Genomic DNA, 21,654 nt, shown 5'->3' with positions numbered 1-21,654 from the left:
GCCGAAACAGAGAGCCGAGCTACTAGGGGAGCCGCATTCAAAGAGGCATCACAGATAAACTGCATCCCCTGGACCAGCTGGTCCACCAGCTCAGCAAAGTCAGGGGGAATCTGCTCTCCCTCCAGATAATGGCATAAAAGCTTAGCCCACTCGGTCAGAGTTTGCGACATCAGGGTAATGGTGAATACCTACCTCAGTGCTGAACCAGCAAGAGTGTAACTTATTGCGGGCCACAGCCTCCGCCTTCCTGTCAGCCGGATCCTTAAAGGCCGGGAACTCTTCAACCAGATTCATAGTTGCCTTGTTCAATCTGGAAATCGAAGGTTCCACCACCGGTGGAACAATTCATTTCTTAATAAGGGACTCCTCATAGGGGTAACGCCTAGTAAATCGCTTAGGGACCCCACGGGGACGATTCGGTCGTCCCCATGCTTTAGCGACAATTCTGTCAAAATAGGCGAGGTAAGGAAACCCCTTTGCTGCTGTGGATGGTTTGAGTGCCAAAGAGAACCTGCGCCTCCATCGCAGCTGCAGCTGTGTCCTCCATCTTCAAGGTCTCATGCACAGATACAATCACTGCGTCCACCAGTGCCTTTTCGCGCGAGCGGTTGCAGATGTACAGGAATCAATCTTACTATCTGAGGATTCCGGGCGGGTGGTCGCAGACACAGCATGATGACCCACATCCGTGGCGACCGAAACAAAGTCAGGACCTGATGAGACAGATGAGGCAGGGGAAGGCGGCTAGCCTGTCGCCCGAAAACCACCTCCACCCGGGACACAAAGAACTCCAGGAATGCCGTCAGTGCATCAAATGATGGTTGGGATTCGGAGGGCCCCGCAGCCTCAGAGAGGGGATCAGGTGGGGAGATGTGCTCCAAAGACTCCATGAGTCACCAGGGGGACCCCACAAAAAAGGTGTAAAACACTGCAAGGGACCACCCCCACCACACTGGCAGTACCACCTGGTCACCAGGCACAAGCACTAAGCGATCTTCAGCAGAGAGGGAGAGAACCCAAAACTCACCACCAGAATAATCTGCACTCACATGCGGCGATCAGGAAGTGAAAGGATCCAGGAGTCAGCACCAGGGGATGAGGAGGGAGTCAGCACCAGGGGATGAGGAGGGGCTCCCACCGCAGAAATCGCCCCCCACAGGGCTCCCAGAGATGTATAGTAACGAAGTAGAACTACTTCACTACTGTACTTAAGTACTAAAAGGCGGTATCTGTACTTTACTAGAGTATAATTTTTTTCTCCTACTTCCACTTTTACTTCAGTACATATTTTCGATGAGTTTAATACTTTTACTCCGATATTTTTTTTTATGTGCTGCATCGTTACAATTATAAAAATGTTACGAATCATTACATTCCAAACCCGCACCGCCGCTGACTTTTTTTACTCGAGTCTCACTGTCTCTGAGACTCACAAGTCATGACCAATCCCCGACCCGATGCGATGGCTCAGGGGCAGAGCCTCGCCACCTCTGCCTTCCCTCGGCTCGGCCCGAGTCCCGCCTCCCGCTCGGCTCTCAAGTGAAGTGGTGGTGGCGAGAGAGGAGAGACACCTGCCTGCGGAGTGATCTCTCTGGGCCCTAGCTGGGGGAGGGACTGTGAGTTACTAGAGTCTAGACTACTAGACTACCAGCGTGGGAGAACTGGATGGAGGTAGGAATATATTCTTCTTTTAGCAGGGGGGACTGGACTGGGGACTGTGGAGAGAGAGGCTGGAGGACTCGAGACAGCCTAAGGTAGAAGTAGTAAGAACTGTCTTGAAGTCAAGTCACTCACTAAGGAGATCGGATCTATTAAATGGGGGGAGAGACCTGCCCTGGCCTGCCCTACTCTAAAGGGGGATCTATAATGGGAGGGGGACCCTGGCCTGCTCTAAGGAGACTCTATAATGGGAGGGGGACCCTGACCTGCTCTAAGGAGACTCTATAATGGGAGGGGGACCCTGGCCTGCTCTAAGGGGAATCTATAATGGGAGGGGGACACTGGCCTGCTCTAAGGGGAATCTATAATGGGAGGGGGACACTGGCCTGCTCTAAAGGGAATCTATAATGGGAGGGGGACACTGGCCTGCTCTAAGGGGAATCTATAATGGGAGGGGGACCCTGGCCTGCTCTAAGGGGAAACTATAATGGGAGGGAAACCCTGGCCTGCTCTAAGGGGGATCTATAATGGGAGGGGAACACTGGCCTGCTCTAAGGGGAATCTATAATGGGAAGGGGACCCTGGCCTGCTTTAAGGGGGCTCTATAATGGGAGGGGGACCCTGGCCTGCTCTAAGGAGAATCTATAATGGGAGGGGGACCCTTGCCTGCTCTAAGGGGGATCTATAATGGGAGGGGGACCCTGGCCTGCTCTAAGGGGGATCTATAATGGGAGGGGGACCCTGGCCTGCTCTAAGGGGGATCTATAATGGGAGGGGGACCCTGGCCTGCTCTAAGGGGGATCTGTAATGGGAGGGGGACCCTGGCCTGCACTAAGTGGGATCTATAATGGGAGAGGGGCCCTGGCCTGCTCTAAGGGGGATCTATAATGGGAGGGGGACCCTGGCCTGCTCTAAGGGGGATCTATAATGGGAGGGGGACCCTGGCCTGCTCTAAGGGGGATCTATAATGGGAGGGGGACCCTGGCCTACTCTAAGGGGAATCTGTAATGGGAGGGGGACCCTGGCCTGCTCTAAGGGGATCTATAATGGGAGGGGGACCCTGGCCTGCTCTAAGGGGGATCTATAATGGGAGGGGGACCCTGACCTGCTGTAAGGGGGATCTATAATGGGAGTGGGACACCGGCCTGCTCTAAGGGGAATTTATAATGGGAAGGGGACCCTGGCCTGCTTTAAGGGGGCTCTATAATGGGAGGGGGACCCTGGGCTGCTCTAAGGAGAATCTATAATGGGAGGGGGACCCTGGCCTGCTCTAAGGGCGATCTATAATGGGAGGGGGACCCTGGCCTGCTCTAAGTGGGATGTATAATGGGAGGGGGACCCTGGCCTGCACTAAGTGGGATCTATAATGGGAGAGGGGCCCTGGCCTGCTCTAAGGTGGATCTATAATGGGAGGGGGACCCTGGCCTACTCTAAGGGGAATCTGTAATGGGAGGGGGACCCTGGCCTGCTCTAAGGGGGATCTAAAATGGGAGGGGGGCCCTGGCCTTTTGACTACTTTCTTTAATAACTACATAACACAATACTTGTACCTTTACTTTCAGTACTTGAGTAGTAAATTTTAAAATAAACTACTTGCAATACTAGCAGTACAAAAAATGTTGAATACTTTAGTACTTCTACTTAAATGTGGTGCTTAAAGAGCACTTCAACTTCTACTCAAGTCACTTTTTTGATAGAGCACTTGTACTTTTACTCAAGTCTGGGTCTATAGTACTTTATACATCTCTGAGGGCTACACTGTCATGGCCGCCCACAGGGCTCCACTGTCATTTTCAATGGCAAACCACCGCAAAATGGCCGCCGGACTACAACACACAGTCTACAACAAAAGGGTGGCCCCACGCGGCACCACGAGGCTTCTGAGGACCCAGGAGATATACCTAGGCCTCAAAGACAGACCCAGGCAGGACGGGGGACCCCAACAGGTACAATTCCCCCTCAGCACAGCCGTTCAGCCATATAGCGTCCTGTCCGCACCCCAGGACGTAGACCAGACCACCCAAAATGCCCCAGAATAAGTGGAGGGGGGGGTAGGATGAGGGACAGATGAAAAGGGGGGTGCCTGACAGAAAGGAGGGGAACCCGGGGGTCCGACTGTCCCAAGGAGGGGCCCACGTCCACCCCAAAACCCTCCAGGGGGGAGGGAGGACAGCTGCTTACCATACCAGGAACCGGGTGGGCACCGTTCCAGACAGAACCCCTCTCCCGCAAGCAACCATTTTGTTTAAAGCAGCCATGACAGGTAGACCAGAGACCACTCACTCACACAGCCCCCTCCCTACCTTAATTCCTGGAATGCAGGGTTTGGACTTCAAAGAAACGGCTCTTCAAAGAACCTTATCTCCACAGACAGGAACCCTGGCAGATGTATAGGCCGGGTCATAAACGAGCAAGCCATTAAGGCTGGCCAGAGCTGTGTCGTAAATACCCCAGCCCAGCTGTTAATTAGAGATGTAACACATGCACACACCAATTCATAACTTTAAACACAAACAAGATGTGTCTCTAGAAAGTATATATTTGGAGGAGAAATAAAATACTGAACGGAACGAGATCATGCATGACCACCCTATCACATATAGAATAGAAAATAGTGATAAGATATTCCCTGTATGATAAAGTTATTCATGTTTAGTATCTATTAAAGCCAAATGACATGCTGAGTTATAAACTAGCAGTTTAAAGAATGTAACCGTTACATATTTTGAGATATGAATTATGTTATAAATCTGTCTATACGGGAGGTTCCTGGTTATTGTCTAAACCTTAGGGCCGCCCATGGACACTGTGTTTATTGGTCAGGGACCTCTGGTAACACCCCCTGCGGTCTTAGAGAAAAAGAGAGAAAAGAGAGAGGCAGATGGGGTTAGACAGTTCTCATTGTAACATCAAGGAAGAAACATCTATCAAGTTTGAGGACCAATCACCCTGGCTCAGCTTCTGCAATCTGATAAATACTCAGAACATTGACTGCAAGTATTCTTACTTCTCAATCCTATATCTTATTATTCTAAATTGCTGAATTGTGTCTCTATTTCTTTGAAACCCATTTTTCTGTAAATATTTTATTTGCACCAATTTTAACCTTTTTAGTATTAAACTTTATTTTGAAAAGTGTTATACTTGTCCCTAAACTCTTAATGCAAACTAACAATGAACCTGTCTCTTGAAGAGTGCTACTGTATAGAATAAATCCTCTGAACATCCCTGTCTGCGGTGACAGTGCGTGTTACAGTTGATTATTCTAAAGTCATAATTGGTATTTCTAAAATTATGAGCATCTGCTGAGCTCCTGATGTAGCGGTGGTGGCAGTGAAAGGGTTAATCGCTTAATTAGCCTGGTGACAATCGCTCTCAGCCTGCTGGCATCTAGATTGTGGTCCCGTAAGCTGGAAAATCGTTGTGCCGGGTGCAGCTGAGAGTGGCATTGTTACGCAAGTGACGGCAGGGTGTGAGATTGCCTGGTCCTTGGTCACGAGTTAGTGAGAAGGGCAGGGATCTGATACCCGCCACCGTCACAGGGGCTGCCGGCTATGACCCTGTTGGATGCAACCTTGCGAGGGGTTTAACTCGCAGGCCAGCCCCTGTCCAGTGGGGCAATGTCGCGGCCGACCTAGCGCGGAGCGCAGGTCTGCGCGCGCACGCTGGTCAGACTGGGGTGACCACTGGATCTAGATTATCTAGTCCAACGCCCAGTCTGGCAGTGGATTATAGATCTCACAGGAAAAATCCAGGAGAAAAAATTTCTATCTAAAAAAAAAAAAAATTGCCAGGACCAGAGATCCCAGAAAGGAACTAGGTCCTTACTCTTGACTAGGCCGAAAAAAACTTATAGTACCTATAAGAGTACTTATAGCACAGAGAGGGAGTATACCCCCTGGGACTGCCCATAGGTGTAGCCATATTCTTTTTCTGCCTAGTGTCCTATTCCTGCAGGGGGCAGTATAACCAAATGGTTATCAAGATCAGGAGTGGTGTCCGTCAATGAGCGAAAGAGAAATGCAGTTTTTTTTTTTTTTTTTTTTCCTTGCACCTAATTAGGTGTTCCTTACAAAGTGAAGCTTCGCCATATTTACATTTACAAAGGAAAACAAGTGCAACTACACTTGCAAAGTGCACAGTCTATTTGCCTTAAGTAAATCCACCCCAGTATGCATCGCAGTGTCACAGCTTTGCATTGTAGTAGTGGTGACATTCCAATTATTCTTTGTTTCATATAAAACATTTACCTTAGCCCAGGTATTTCTAGACTTGTATCTTCTGTATCGGATCCACCGCCTGCGACGTACACAAGAATTCCATTTCTTGTCCTTTGTGTATGTTGCTGGGAAATCTATAGCATAGGTCCAGCCCTATAACACGGGATAACAGAATAACCATAATCAGAAATTACAAAACAAGGTCCCTCTACACAAAACAATCCCACTGGTGAAAGCAGATGACAACAGGCAATGCAAAGGGGTATTTCAATACAACTTGAAATTTGAAAAGAACAGTATCAATAGAGCTCAGTAATTGCTTTTTGGTAACAATTAAAGCAGGAATTGTAATTGATTGCTATCTCAACAATTCCACTGCTGCTGTCAATTTCATAAAACACAACAGAATTTCTTACCCGTTCTCAAGCTCTGGCCCCGCACCCGGTTCCCTCTGTGTTTCCGGGCTTGACCTCGAACTGGATGAGTTCACAGACAAAGCAATCAATAGGATAGTATATGGGAAACTTGCATATTACTGCATATTCCACTTTATTGGCTTAGAGTGGTTGTAAACAGTGGCATCACTAGGGGGGCCACCTCCTGCTCTGGGATGGCGGGTCGTAGGCCCAGATTGCAGGTTCCCGAACCGCCATTCCCGTGCATTAATGTGACGAACGGAGCCGCACTAGAGGAAGCAGAGCCGATGCGTCCTGTATAGTTCCGGCTCCTGTCACAGGCGGAGTGATACCAAATGCAGTAGAGAGCATGCTCTGCTCTCTACTGCAGCCACATGCTTCCCCTAGTACCGCCTCTGTCACATCTCCATTGGTGTCTCAGAGGAGCCAGCTGTTCCAGTCAGCAGCACCCACCAGCAGTAACCAAACAGCAGTACCTGCCAGCAGAACCAGCCAGCAGTACCCACCAGCAGTATCAGCACTGGAGGACACCCAGCAGCAGCAACCAGCTAAATCCGCCTGGGGTACAGCAGCAGTCAGGGATACCTGCAGGAATCCTGAGGAAGAAGTGAAGATTGAGGTCAGTTAAGGTGCCGGTAAACAGCAGTGCTTTTGTCTGAAAGCAGTCTTAGGACCCTTTCACAAAATCGATCCGATCGGGTCCACCTGTGTTTTTAAGGTGGGCCCAATCGGACCCTCCATTCACCTCTATAGAGCCGCAGATGTAAATGGACTTGTGCCTATTTACAGCCACCTATCTACAATCCGATCTACTTAAAAAAACAGAAGGGGATCCGCCCCCTTCTGTCTGGGCAGATCGGAGGGCCCATAGAGTAGAGCGGCTGTGTCCATGTCTGCTCTGCATATGCTACATGGATACATACCTGTCATCTGCCTGCTCCACTCATTGTGGCACGCGACCAGTTACCAAGTCGCTAAAGTGGCCCTCACTCCTCAAAAGGTTGGGCACCCCTGCTGAAGGGGCATGAGTCCCTGATGAAGAGGGGCACTGTAGCAGCATTCCCCCCTTAGTTTCACCACGGTGTGTGGCGGAGGGAAGGAGTCCCAAATGGAGAGGTGCGCTGTACTGTAGCGCATCAGGAGACCCGCAGGGAAAGCACTAAGATCTCCCATGAAGTTGATAAAAGTGGTATGGTCTGAGCACTGACAGGCCCCCCACCCCTTCAACCTCTGCAGCAATGCTGGAAGCACTCATACATCTATTTCCCAAAGACAACCTCTGGATATGACGCTGAGCACGTGCACTTAACTTCTTTGGTCGACCATGGCGAGGATCCCCAAATCCAGGTGTGAAAGACTTGTTGCATCTTTCCCAAAAAGACTCCTGGCTGTATTAGATCAAAAGGGGGCTTCTACTAAATACTGAGCAAAGGGTCTGAATACTTAGGACCATGTGATATTTCAGTTTTTCTTTTTTAATAAATCTGCAACAATGTCAACAATTGTGTGTTTTTCTGTCAGTATGGGGTGCTATGTGTACATTCATGAGGAAGAAGAATGAACTTAAATGATTTTAGCAAATGGCTGCAATATAACAAAGAGTGAAAAATTTAAGGGGGTCTGAATACTTTCCGTACCCACTGTATATTATATATACACACACACAATATATATATATATATATATATATATATATATATATATATATATATATATATATATATATTATTGCGTAAACTGGCACCAATACGAGGAGATTGTTTTTTTTTTTTTTTATTTTTAGGAGCTAGTATTTTTAATAGAATAGAATCAGGACTGTTTATACCTGACCCAGGTTCCCATCCAACAATCAATACCGCATGAGATTCTAGGCTGACAGATCATTTTGATAGTATCCCAAATCACACAAGCGGACACTGGCAGTCTGCTGGAGTTTCTTCTCGAAAGATATAAGATATGGGATACTCCGCATTCATCACCCTTTGTTATGTGGGATAGGGAAGGAAAATCAGGCTTGCCGCTATCATGGGTTTGAAGCGAATGCTACATGTTTGAAATTTGAGGTCAGGCAAAAGCCCAGACCAAACAGTTAATTCAGTAGTACTCAAAACGTACAGATGAGATGTTGTGGACTACATTTCTTCCCCATTACTACATTACTACTCCCATTTCTTCCACAGGAAAGTCCACACCATCAAGTGTGCATTTACTTTGTTCCCCTTTAAACAAAAACGTATACATTATGTTAACACACATCAGGTACACTACAGATTTTTTGACAAAAAAAAAAAAAAGATTTGGTGATTTCTCCCGAATCTACACTTGTTACTTGGGACACTGCAAGCCTGGTCACATCCAAACATCACATATAAGGCCTATAGCAATATAAACCACTACTAGAAGTTCTGAACGATTTCCCCATTCTGAAGTTACATTTCTGAGGAATTTGCTGAAAATGGTTCTTGAAATAATTTTTACATTTTCCTTTTCAACTATTAAAATTTTATGATACTCAGAACCCATAACGGTTTTGTTGTAAAAAAAAATTACAGACAATATTTTTTTCCATATAGTGTGGTAACGTGGGTCTAGAGGAATTGTATACATAGGTATACACAGCGTGCCCCAGTTTGCGGTTTAATCGAATTGCAACTCATAAATCAGTTCGTTTTTTTGCATACCTGCATTTAAATCAAGAGAGATCATATAGAGCACCTGTGTCAAATTCAAGGGCCGAATCCTGTAGCCCCTTGTACCTCTCCTGCAGTTGTGGCACCCCTTTCATGTCTACCTCCATCTTGCAGTTGGCAGCAAAGAGGACGACAGAACTCCTCCACTAGATCCTGTGCTTGTCCATGCAGCCAAGGAGAAGCTGGTCTCTGCCCCGTCTCAGTAGTCGGCAGCAGAGAGGAGGACAGAACTCCTACATATCCTGCGCCTCTCTCTGCAGTCACAGTACCCCCTCGGGGGGGGGGGGGGGGGGTTGCACAGGGCATGTAGTCTTATAGACACAACTGTGGGCAACCATAACGCTGATACAGCTGGATGTGTTTTACACCCCTGATATAGTGGGTAATATATACATTAAACCACCATATCAGAACTAATTTCTTTTTTTTTAGGAGTTTTAAAGCTTTCAGGTGTATTCAAACCTAAAATGAAAACAATAGATAGGGATAATCACATTTTAGAGGGATGGAACACAAACTGATAGCTAAGCGTTACTCAGAAACTGTTGTTAGGGAATAAACTAAGATTAAAAAAAAGAAGAAGGATTAAATAGGAATACAGAAGTAATACAAATATGGATTCAATTTGTATCACAATAACATTCTTTTCAGATCGGGTCATAATAAAAAAAAAAAAAAAAAAAAAAAAAAACACTGGCATCATTTACAAACTAGTTTCAATATATAACTATACAATCACACTGAAGAGGTCACCAGAGCAGATCATTTCACAAAAAAGCCAGAGAGAAAACATTTTTTTTAGCAGTAAATATATGGGATATTTCCTCTGTTTGAATTGCATTCATAGCATGAATATGATCAAAGTAAAGTCATTTAATCATCTGCATAAAGGATACCAGATGATCGTTAATGGATACTAGACTTGTCAAACTGATTACCTAATTTATATCATCAAATGCCCATGTGGCTTTCTTTACTGTATGTAGGCAAAACCACTGAAAAAGCACATCACACACTACAGATATTCTATATGAAAGTCAAATAACCAGATACGATGATAGCCTCTAGGGAAATCGGGGCTACCTACAGCGCTTGCTTAAATTGTGCATGGGTGACCATAAAAAATTCCAATGATTCAAATAAATAATAGTGCATCAAATATTGCCGTGCAAATGTGATATCTATTCACAAAAAATGATGCATCAAAAATTGCTAATATGCAATAAAAGGACAATTCATAAAGGTGCATATGATCAATATTGCAAATAAAGTGCATATAATAAACCATTTGTATAAAGTGCATAAAATGACCAATAAGTATGTGCAGGTGTCTTAATAGTGCTTTATCAAGTCCATAATTATATAAACATAAAAGTAACTGTAGTGATCACAGTTCAAAGGAAATGTTCTTTGTGCAAAACGCTCATCCAATGCGGTTCAAAGTGCAGGTGCTCAGTGTAAATGTATCCAGTCAATCTTGTGACATTTGGGTGGCATAAATTCCTCTCCACCGTGGTATAGGTAAAGATGGGTAACTTACCAGATGTTGTAGGTCTTATATGCCATAAAGCATTAAGACCAGTAATGCTTGATTGGCCGCCAGGGCAGGTACCCTCTATGGCAGGGGTAGGAAACCTTGGCTCTCCAGCTGTGCTGAAACTACAAATCCCATCATGCCTCTACCTTAGGAAGGCATGCCTGTGGCTGTCAGAGTTTTGCAGTGCCTCATGGGATTTGTAGTTTCAGCACAGCTGGAGAGCCAAGGTTCCCTACCCCTGCTCTATGGTATGGACACTCCGTTCCTTAGGTAGTGACAGGTCCCTCCTTTCCCTCTCCCCGCATCAGGTGGAGGCCAGAGTAAAGAGAAAAAAAACTCCAGATGATGTAGTACGTAAAAGTATTAGTTTTATATCCTATCCATTGGCAAATACAGATAAAAACAGTGCATGGGGTAGTTTCTGTGACAGTACACGATCGGAGCGGAGAGCGGTAAAACTGGCGTGCGTTCCACTCGCTCCCGTGACGTCACCTTGTGGAACGCACGTCAGAAAATAGTAGTGCAGGAACCTTTTTTAGAGTTGCCGCAATCTGAATCGGTTCCATTGCCAACAATGAGGTGTGATTTGTCATGTGATTTGGAACTGTCAAATCGCGTGACAAATGGCACTGGTGTGAACGAGTGCTTAATGCTCAAATGGAGAGAGGTCCCGTGGATCCAAAGATTAGATCCAATACCACCAAAAGGTTTAAACTAAGACTTTGTATTTATTTGTGTAAATAAGGTGTCAGTTTTTATGAGAATTGCATCAGCTCAGCAAGGAAGGCATACAGAGAAACAAGTCTGTTAGGAATTTCCGCAAACTGATGTTTTGCGCACAAGAGCATGTTAGTAATGTTCTTTTAATCTTTTTAAGAATGTTTTTACCAATGTAGTTATGCTATGCACATTGTTTATTATGTATACTCGAGGGAAGACTTGGAGAAATGTTTGTAGACCATAGCTGACTCTAGAGGTGCTAACTAAAGTGCTTGTGAATTTATATTTGATTAAGGGCTCAGTCACATAGGCGTACAACCCCATACAGAGTGAAGAGCTATAAATCTATTTATTTTTTTATACTAGCACCAAGCTGCATGCAGGCCGCACATATAAATGAATTGATATGCATTAGATGTATGGATTCACCCACACAGCAGTGTGACAGGTATGCAGGGAAGGGTGCATGGACCTGGACACAGAGGCTCTGGATTGGGGGCCGTGCGCCTATCACTGGGTACCTATTAGTTTCTGTCACACTCAGCTGTGTGGGTTACTCAGCTGCGCGGGAGAGTCCATACAGCCGATGCTTATCAATTCACTTACAGCGGGTATAGAATTATACCCCCCCTCTTTAAAATAATCACATTTTGTTGCTTTGCAGCCTGAAATAAAGACAGACACCATTTTTGTTTTATCCAGCTGTATTTACTCAGTGCAACTTATGACATCCAAATGAAAGATAAAAATCCAGCAGGTCAGAAAAAAAACATGAAAAAAAAAAAATTAGAATCACTGAGTTGAAAGAAAGATTACCCCCTTGTGTCAGTATTTTTTGAACCATATTTTGCTTGAATTACAGCCTTTAGTGTGCACATGTAGACTTTGCAACATTTGCCTTCTCAAGTTCAGTTAAATTTGATGGTGACCATTTGCGGACTGCAATCTTCAAGTCATTCCACAGTTTTTCAATTGGGTTTAAAGCGGAGTTTCAGCCTCAAAAACTTTTTTTAGATAAAAATACCCCCGAGACAGTCAGGGGTAGTGCATTTCAGCAACGATAGCCTCTGAACTGTCCTGTTTCACTTACCTTTTAGAAGAAATACTTACCTTGAAAATTTCTTGTCCAGCGCTGCCATCTCAGGTGTGGGTAGCTTGGATGGTAAGCGGATTTGGATTTCGGCCGGACAGATTGTTTAGTGTTGAGGCCAAATAATTCCATTTTAGTCTTATCTGACCAAAACACTTTTTTCCATTTGGCCTCATAATCTTCAAGGTGCATTTTGGCAAAGCTCAGTCGTGACCACATGTGGCCTTTTTTGGAGGAGTGGCTTTTTTCTTGCAACCCTCCCATACAAGCCACATTTGTGGAGAACTTGTGATATTGTGGTCACATGCACACAATGACAACTATTTGTCATAAATTCTTGTAACTGCTTCAGAGTTACTGTAGGCCTCTTGGAAGCGTCTCTGATCAGTTTCCTCCTGGCTCTTTCATCCAGTTTGGAGTGACGTCCTGATTCAGGAAGGGTCGGTGTTGCACCAAATACCTTCCGATTCCTTATAACATACTTCACTGTGCTTATAGGCATTAATAAAGCCTTTGAATTTTTTTTAGATCTCCTGGCTTGTGTCTGTCCACATCTTTATTCCGGAGATCTTTTGACAGTGCCTTGCCACTCATAGTTGATTGTTTGCTTCAGTTGAACTTCCAAGGACTGAAAAGCTCCAGGAAAGCTCTTTTTCATGCTGAGCTAATCAAAATGACCACAGCAGATCACAGTTGAAAGTCAAATGGCTTTGGGTGCCATTAAGAAGGCGATTAGCTACACCAAATTGAGTTTACACGTCATTTTCTAGAGGGGGGTGATCCTTTTTCCAACTCCAGTGATTCTGTTTTTGAATTTTTTAACTGATATGTTGATGTTACATCTTTCACTTGGATGTTATAAGTTGCACCGAGTAAATACAGCTGGATAAAACAAAATCTGTGTCTGAGTTTATTTCAGGCTGCAAAGTAACAAAGCGTGAATATTTTAAAGGGGGGGGGGGGGTGATCGTTTCTTTACCCAATGTATATTGACTTCCTGCACGCAGTTCGGAGATAGTACAAAAACATTTAACAAACTGCTCCACCCAAGTGAATTTGCACTAAAAAGGTCCAAAACAAGTGCCAGCCCAAAAGGTGATATCAGTGTTAATATACTGTATGTAGGTGAGAATACTTAAAACCTAGATGACAATATATATTCTGTAGAAATTAATTTATAATGACAGAGTTTGCACTATTTGTGGAGGATGACTTGTTTCAGCACACTGAATTGACTATATAATTTACAGCCTTCTCATGCGTATTAGGGGCAGTGTCCATTTCAATTACATGGTGTGTATAAGGATTTGTACTATGGAAGTTTTTATGTGTTTTTAATGTTTTGGGTTGTATCAGAGCTGCTGTCAGGACCCGGACTTGAACCCGGGACCTCCAGTGTGTCTGCCAATGACTCTACTTGCTAAGCCACCTGGAATGCTGGACAGCTCCTTGGACAAATCCTTGAATGATCCTGCTGTGAATCTTTATTGCCTTGAACCTTGAACCCTTTGTTCCTCCCATGAACTTCCTGTTATAAGCCATGTCTTTGCACTTCCTGGATGCCAGAATATTGTGCCTTAAACAGCCGATATCTCGCTTGTCTCTCCTGCTGCCGTCCGTATCTTTGCTACCGTCCGTTATCGACACTTGGCTTGTTCCTCGACTACGCTTTTGCCTAATCCCGACCTGCAACTACTTGTTACCGACCTTTGGCTATTCCTAGACTACGCTTCTGCTTGATCCTGACCTGCTATATCTGCTACTGGACCCTGGCTTGCTCACCTCCTGGTGGGGCGATCCTGAGGACCGCGACCTGGTACTAACACGCAGCAAAATCCATCTCCACCATCAGGAGCGCTGGTGAACACCGGTTAGTACTTAGATTCCGCACCTCAGGTGAGCCTGCGTCATCTGCCAGTGTGACCTGCCTGTGTCCCTATCCAGCTGGTTCCTGTGTAAGCTGCTATAGCTATTGGTCTTCGAGCCTGACTCCAGATTGTGACAGCTACACAATACAGTATATGTGTATACAAATAAAACAATATAATTATCCAGATAGTCAGTGCAAAAAACCTAATTAAACAAAATGCATGTAAAGCCACTGACACATCAAGATACTGCTGCAAAAGTGTGGTCCCTAACTCTAAATTATCTGGGCTTTCAACTTGGGACATAGGGGGAGATTTTATAAAACTGGTGAACACAGAATCTGGTTCAGCACTGCATAAAACCAATCACCTTGCAGGTTTTATTGAAAAAGCTTAAATGGCCGACACTGTATTTGGATAGCCCTCCGGACTTCCCTCTCCTTCCCCCTTCCCCCCCCCAAGATTTTTTTGGGGACAAGTCTAGGGTCCTATCCTGGACATTCCCTGGCTCTGGTCCATAGAAGCTGGTCTCTATACCACAGAAGCCATTGTTCCACATCTCTACCCTCCCGAGACCTCATAAGCCTTCCAGAGGCAGGTACAAGGCTCCATAGTTGGGAAATAAAAGAGCTCCTCTCCACTACTGGCAAGCGGACGTACGTGGTTAGCGGAGGTGACTACGGATATCCAACCAGCAGGGGGGACATCCACTCAGGATAATTTTCCTGCGTTTTTGACATACACCATCTGGTAAGAGGCCAATTGTGTCATCTCACAGGGTGGAAGTGAGTGGAAGTTTTCCTCTTCTCCAACTGGCTACATTGAGTTTTACTCTGCACCTTACCTCATTTATTCTGGTAAGGAGGAAAGCCTGTCGGCGGTGGGAATCACTATTCATATCACTGGAAACATCACTTGAAGTTGATTTCTCACAATTTTTTCATATTACACTGTATGGTGAAGATTATATCATTTGGACTTTGTGGACTATCATTGGTTTTTGCACCTTTTTGGGTTTTTTCATTTCTTGATTGGACCACGTTCACTTTTGGTTCCTTGATCACTTATACACTTTGATGCGATTTTCACTGTTAACTCATTGTGATTTTTGTATATGTGTTAATATGGTAATGCATTTTAGCACTCTTGTTTAGCGTACCTATTTTTTCAGTATTTTAGTCTTATGATTAAAATGCCATTTTAGTTTTAGTTGTATTTTAGTCATCTGAATTGTTTTAGTTTTAGTTGTATTTTAATAGACTAAAATTGTGTTAATTTAGTCGACGAAAATTTTTAGTTGATAAAATTAACATTGCCACACCTATGGATAAAGTGAAACATTTTCCAAAAGGGATCAACTGTGCTACTATCCTAAAATGTTGAAACATTTTAAATTAGACTTTTTGTGATCTGATCTGAGTGACCGCCATTTTTGAGTTTATATACTCAAAAAAACAAAAAAAAGACAAACAGTTTTGGGTACAGCTCTATAATTCAACATGTGCACATATAATTGATACTTACCCCTTTCTCTGTTGGTTCCCCTCCTATATTCTCATCCACATACCAATCGGACTCCCATTCCCAGTGTGGTGAGGGGAGCTGGAAACTGTCCAGTTGTTGATGTTTCAGACCAGTGACATCACTCCACTGCCAGCGATCGCTGGGAAGATGCTTTTCACAGAATCCATCCACTGGATTCCAGCGCTACAAGCAAGGAGGAAAAAATGGTTAATTTATCACTGTTAGGGCTTGTTCACATTAGTGGTGAATGAGCTGTAAAACCCCATGGTTGAGCTGCCTTTTTACCACCCCTCAACCACTCCCCTTTAGTTGCAGAGGCAAGGAATGTACATATGACTTGGCAGGAATTATACCCCCTGTCACTTTGCAATTCACGTGGCTTTAGTGCTCTAGTGAAGGGTTTAAGGGGTTATACCAGGTGGTGATGAGGCAATAAAACGCCTCCTCACCCCCCGTCAAATGCTCTCTGAAGAGCAATCTGCATTTGCATTACTTTTCAGAGATCAAAGCATGATAAGAAGCACTTACATTTATGAAAGTAAAGCTTTCAGTATACCAGATTGGGAACTATCATTACTGACTTGGTTTTTAAAGAAGCAAGCTCCAGAGCTGACATCCTTATTTTTGCTTTACTACCAATGGTCTCTGACCTGAAACAAGCAAGTAAGATTGGAGTTCAGACTTCGCTGGCTGCATGTGGTTTCAAGGTCAGTGACTCACTAAGGCCTCTTTCACACTGATCTAGTGAACTTCTCCTGCAGTTCTGCATTCAGGAGTTTTGGTGCCCTTTATAAAAATGCACCAAGATGACAAGACATAATAGAAGTCTATGGCAAAGCACAACTAACCCACACGAAAACCGCAAGTACACTGCACTGCACCTGTGCTACAGAAGTGCACCAGATCTGTGTGAAAGAGGCCTTAGTAAATCACTAATCTTGAAACCACATGCAGCCAGCAAAGTCTGATCAGTGTGAACAGGACCTCAAAAGCGAATGGTCAGAATGACAGCCATGGAGCCTGCACATTTGACAAGCACCATTACCAACAGCCACAGGAAATTCGACAAGGTCTGGAACTCTTTGCTTTGCCTATTGCCACCCTCAGCTTTTTCCGTAAAATGTGTCCCTTTTCGCACCATGTCCCACTAACCCTCTGTCATGGGGGGTCCCCCATGTCAACCTCCCTCCACTTGCTTTTCCTCTCTCTCCTCTAGTACAGGCTTTACTTTCTTTCCTGTTCCCTCTTCCCATCTTTTCCACTTTCTCTTTCTACATTCCCCCACTCCTTCTTTCTTGTTGGGTAGGTAAAAGGAGCGCCCGATATCCAATGAGAAGCAAAGTGAAAGGTGAATTTGTAATAGTTTTATTAAAAGTAGCAGCAAATGATCAAGCCAATGCGTTTCAGGGCTGTTGCTGTATGCTAATGGTGTGTGGGGATATATACCAAATTGGTGTGTCAGTGACACCGAAATCGGAATAGTTGCGGTTTGATTTTGCGAGGTTGCTTGGATATCGGGCGCTCCTTTTAGCCACCCCTACAAGTATATGCAAAAACTACCTCAAGGCCGTACCCAGAGGTAGCAGCCCAAGCCCTCCAAAAGGCTCACCGACACCCTTCTGTCAAGGAAGTAATCATCAGGAGAGAACTCTTCCAACCTGCCCCCACCTACTCAGACTCTCAACTCCAGTCCAGCATGATCCACAACCCTAAAGAGGTTTCTTTCTTGGTTGGCCGTCTTGGTCTACTTGTCCCACATGGATGATGTGACTTTTGATATATAAAACTGTGAGTACTGATTGATTATTTTTCCCATTGGTCTGGGATATGCTCTAGCAACAACGGCACGTCTTCACTGATCGTTCTACAGTGTTTATTGGATACAACGGTTGCATATAGAGCTGCGCTAAATACACACATGTGAATAGTGTTAAACTAAAGGAAATAAACTCAATAAATATGAACCATTGCAAAAACAAAGGCCCAATAGTTAAATTGTCCCAAAAGAGGATAATCTGCCCTTATAAATAAACACAAATGGTTATTATATCATCTTTGAAACAAAATATGATTAAAAAAAAGTGACAAATGTTGAAAACAAAATTCTTCCAGTGTTTTGGATATCCAATCACCACCAATAGAGTGCGACCTCCACCTTATAAATTGCACACTTACCAGCTGACAGAGTGTCAAACACACTTGTAGCTAATATCCAACTAAGGCCTTTACTCGCGCTGTTAGTAGATGGTATCACACACCGCATCAGGATTCACAACAAATGGACACAGCAAGGATGGTAGGCAAGACCATTCACGGAGCACTAGAGGCAAGGATCCTCTCTCAAACAGAATGTCTTGGTATCAGCTTCTTGCAGAGCTCAGACTGGTGGGAGGAGAAGCAGCACAGGGAACCAATTAACTGTGCTTGAGTGCAAGAAGCATGCAATACTGTGGTAGCTTCATTCGTTTTCTTTTTTAAGGCTTTTTATTTTCTGTTTTCCCTGGTAATCTGGTCAGTAACACACCTTTTGAATTAGAGTACCCCCACTTTGGAATGGTCCTTGAGGGCTCTCTGGCTCAGTCAGCTGTGCTGCTTCAACTTCCACCAACATATTTATTGATTTTGTGTCTATTAGTTTAAAACTATTTACATGTGTGTATTTAGCACAGCTCTATATGAAACCGTTTATCTTTTCACTGTGCCTATCTCACAGAGGAGTTGCCGCTTTTAGGTTATGTTTATTACTTGGTGCAGTTTTTTACATTCCACATTGCATTTATTGGATACCAGTTTGTCATAATGTTGATCCATGACTTATTTTCTCTGTACCTGCAATGCAGACTATTGGTCTGTACCAAATGCTCAAATCAATAATAATAAATACGAGGTGGTATCAAAAAGTTTAGAGACTACCTCTGTTTAGAAGAAAGTACTTTATCTATGTTTACACACTATGACCTTCAAAATAGTCCCTTTGTACAGTAATACAGAGCTCCCAGCCATTCTGCCACTTCTGGAATGTGTCCAAGAAGTCTTCTTTTTGAAGCGCGTCAAGCACCTTCTGCTATTTGCGCTGGATCTCCGCAATGGTGTCAAACTGACGACTTTTGAGCTGGATCTTCAACTCACTGCAGCATCACTCTAAACTTGCTCGAATCATGTCAAATGTCAGTTTGTTTCACGCATAATTTCACATTTGCTCTTTGTTCTAACTTGCTGTCCATGATGCAATAGAAGACGTGGTAACGCACATGGTCGGAATAGCACCAGTTGCACAGCTCCCGATGTACACAGGACAATGTCTTTTAGCACACTGACTTATGAAGCTCGGTGCTACTTGTGACTGTGCATGCAGCCATCTGTTGGCGTTACAGAACTAGTCTCAAAACTTTTTGATACCACCTCTTACGTTGAAATAGAAGAAAAAAAAAAAAAAAGCAGTAATGGGATCTCCCACAGTCCCATTCCCACAGATTCCTTAAGTTAGGCTGAACACTATCCAAACTGGAAAGCATGACAAATATTAAACATGAACCTTTTAAAGTTAAACGACAAGCCTCTGGGTGACAAACATTCATGGGTATGCTGACATTATTTGTGACAGAAAAACAAAACATATTCATATGAAGAATTGTTTTGCAGCACTTACATGTTTCAGCATAGTCAATATGAGCAAAATACCTTACGTCAAAACAGAAGTCAAACCTTTTTTTTGCCATCCGTGCCCCTATGGAAAGATTTCCCTTCACTTCCTCTCCTAAAAACACAACACAAAGGGGGAACAAATCTCTCTAAAGTGAAGGAAGTATCATCCTAGATAGGAACCTTTGTTTCAGTGACATCTATTGGAAGATTTCCCCTTATTTTTGTTCTGATGACAACTCAACATGTTAAATGTTTGCTTATTTTCAAACCCAGTTTCACTAGAACAGACACAGAGTCAATTTCACTAACACAGGCAGTACTAAAGACTAACCGGGGGTTCTATCCCCTCAATTTTCTATCCACAACTAATAAAAAAAAAAAAAATGGGATTTTTGACTTACCGTAAATTCCATTTCTGTGATGTTCATTGACGGACACAGCTCCTGATCTTCATAACCACTGGGTTATGAAGATCACCCAGTCCCCTACAAGAGTAGGATACTAGGCAGGAAAAGGATCTGACTATGCCTATGGGCAGTCCCAGTGGATATACTCCCTCTCTCTGCTATAGGTACTCAGTTTAGTTACAAGCAGTGTCAGAAGAACTACAACTCCACAGAGGGGTGGGTGCTATGGCCATCAATGAACATCAGAGAAATGGATTTTACGGTAAATCAAAAATCCCATTGACGGATTACAGCTCCTGATTTTCTTAACCATTGGGACGTCCCAAAGCAGTGTTAAACATGAGGGGTGGGAAAAGCAAAAAAATTCCCAAGGCTAAACAGTAGCCAATCAGGCAACAGGGGCTAAACCAAAACAACTGGAGCCCACCTGAAAAAACAATACACCCTCAAAGAGGATCAGGTCCAAAAAAAAGCATCCGCAGATACTATAACATCCACTTATAAAACTTTGTGAAAGTGTGCACTAACGACCAGGTGGCCGCTTTGCACCCGAATAAAAGTGCCTTGACAGGGAAAGGAGGAACCTGACCCCTGATGGAATAGGCCTGGACCACCGTCTGTCTGATCCATCTGGAAATGGTCACAGAGGAAGCGGCCAGTCCTGTCCGAGGTCCATCCGTGAGCAGAAATAGTGAGTCTGACTTCCTAAAAGACTCCATAGCAGCCAAGTACATCCTAATTGCCCGGACCGCATCCAAGACAATTTCCTTCGGATGTTTAGGCCTGGGACACAGGAAAGGCAACACAATGTCATCATTTAAATGAAAATCAGAGACAACGTAAGCAAGGTAATCTCCCAAAGATTCTAAAAGGGAGGCTTCTGGAGGACCGAAAGCACCAAATTGAGGTCCCAAGGCGGAAACAGAGACAGCACTGGAGGAACCAAATGTCGGTCACCTTGAAGAAAGGTACATACCAGGGAGTGTGTGGCCAAGGGTCGTTGGAAGAAGACCGCCAAAGCCAACACCTAGCCCTTGATGGTACTCAAGGTCAATTTCTGTTCAACCCCCTGTTGAAGAAGGGTCAAGATCAGAGCCACCAAGAAAGAGCGAGGATGAACTCCAAGAGACTCACACAACGCAATGTACGTCTTCCACGTACGATAGTAGAGTTCCTAGCTTTTAACACTGTAGGAATCACAGACTCAGAGTAACCTCTATCCTTCAGCATCTGGCATGACAACAGCAAAGCCATCAAAGCCAGCGACTGTAAAGCAGGATGGAGAATTGGTCCTTGGCACAACAGATCCTCCCTGAGAGGAAGTCTCCAAGGAACTTCGGGGAACAGCCGCACTAGATCGACGTACCAAGCCCGGCGAAGCCAGTCCAAAGCCACTAAGATGACCGGAATCCTTCCTGCCTCGATCCTGAGTAGAGGTCGTAGTGGAAGCTTGAGAGGAGGGAAGGCATAAATCAGTGCATACTGTCCCCATGGGGCCATTAGCGCGTCTGTGGTATCTGCCAGAAAATCCTGTGACCGAGTCACAAACCTCTGCACCTTTCTGTTGAACCTAGACGCCAACAGATCCACCTAGGGGATGCCCCGCCGGAAACACAACTGTTGAAACACCTCCGGATGAAGGAACCACTCCCCTTGGTGCAAAGCCTGCCGACTGAAGTAATCCGCCTGCCAAGTTTCCACCCTGGGAATGTGTACGGCAGAGAGGGCTGGAACGAACTGTTCTGCCCACCTTAGAATGCTGGCTACCTCCAGAGCCACCAGGACACTTCTTGTGCCCCCCTGGTGATTGACATAAGCCACGGCCGTGGCATTGCCTGACTGAATACGCACTGGACATCCCTGAAGGATGGTCCAGAC

The 21,654-nt window shown here is 44.6% G+C and overlaps 1 protein-coding gene across 1 annotated transcript in view; it reads right to left on the bottom strand.

Annotated features, from left to right (window-relative positions):
* TECPR1 (tectonin beta-propeller repeat containing 1) overlaps positions 1–21,654 on the bottom strand; it is a 163,510-nt gene that overhangs the window by 124,988 nt on the left and 16,868 nt on the right. Inside the window, exons 3-4 of the mRNA XM_082260923.1 lie at positions 15,725–15,907; positions 5,910–6,032 (exon numbers count right to left, since the gene is read on the bottom strand). Coding sequence (XP_082117049.1) covers positions 5,910–6,032; positions 15,725–15,907 — 306 coding nt within the window. The remainder of the gene's footprint in view (positions 1–5,909; positions 6,033–15,724; positions 15,908–21,654) is intronic.

Source organism: Pelophylax lessonae (assembly GCF_965119305.1).
Source record: "Pelophylax lessonae genome assembly, chromosome: 6".
NCBI lineage: Eukaryota > Metazoa > Chordata > Amphibia > Anura > Ranidae > Pelophylax > Pelophylax lessonae.
Note: the sequence above shows the minus strand (reverse complement) of the source record. Positions and strands in the feature narration are given on the sequence as shown.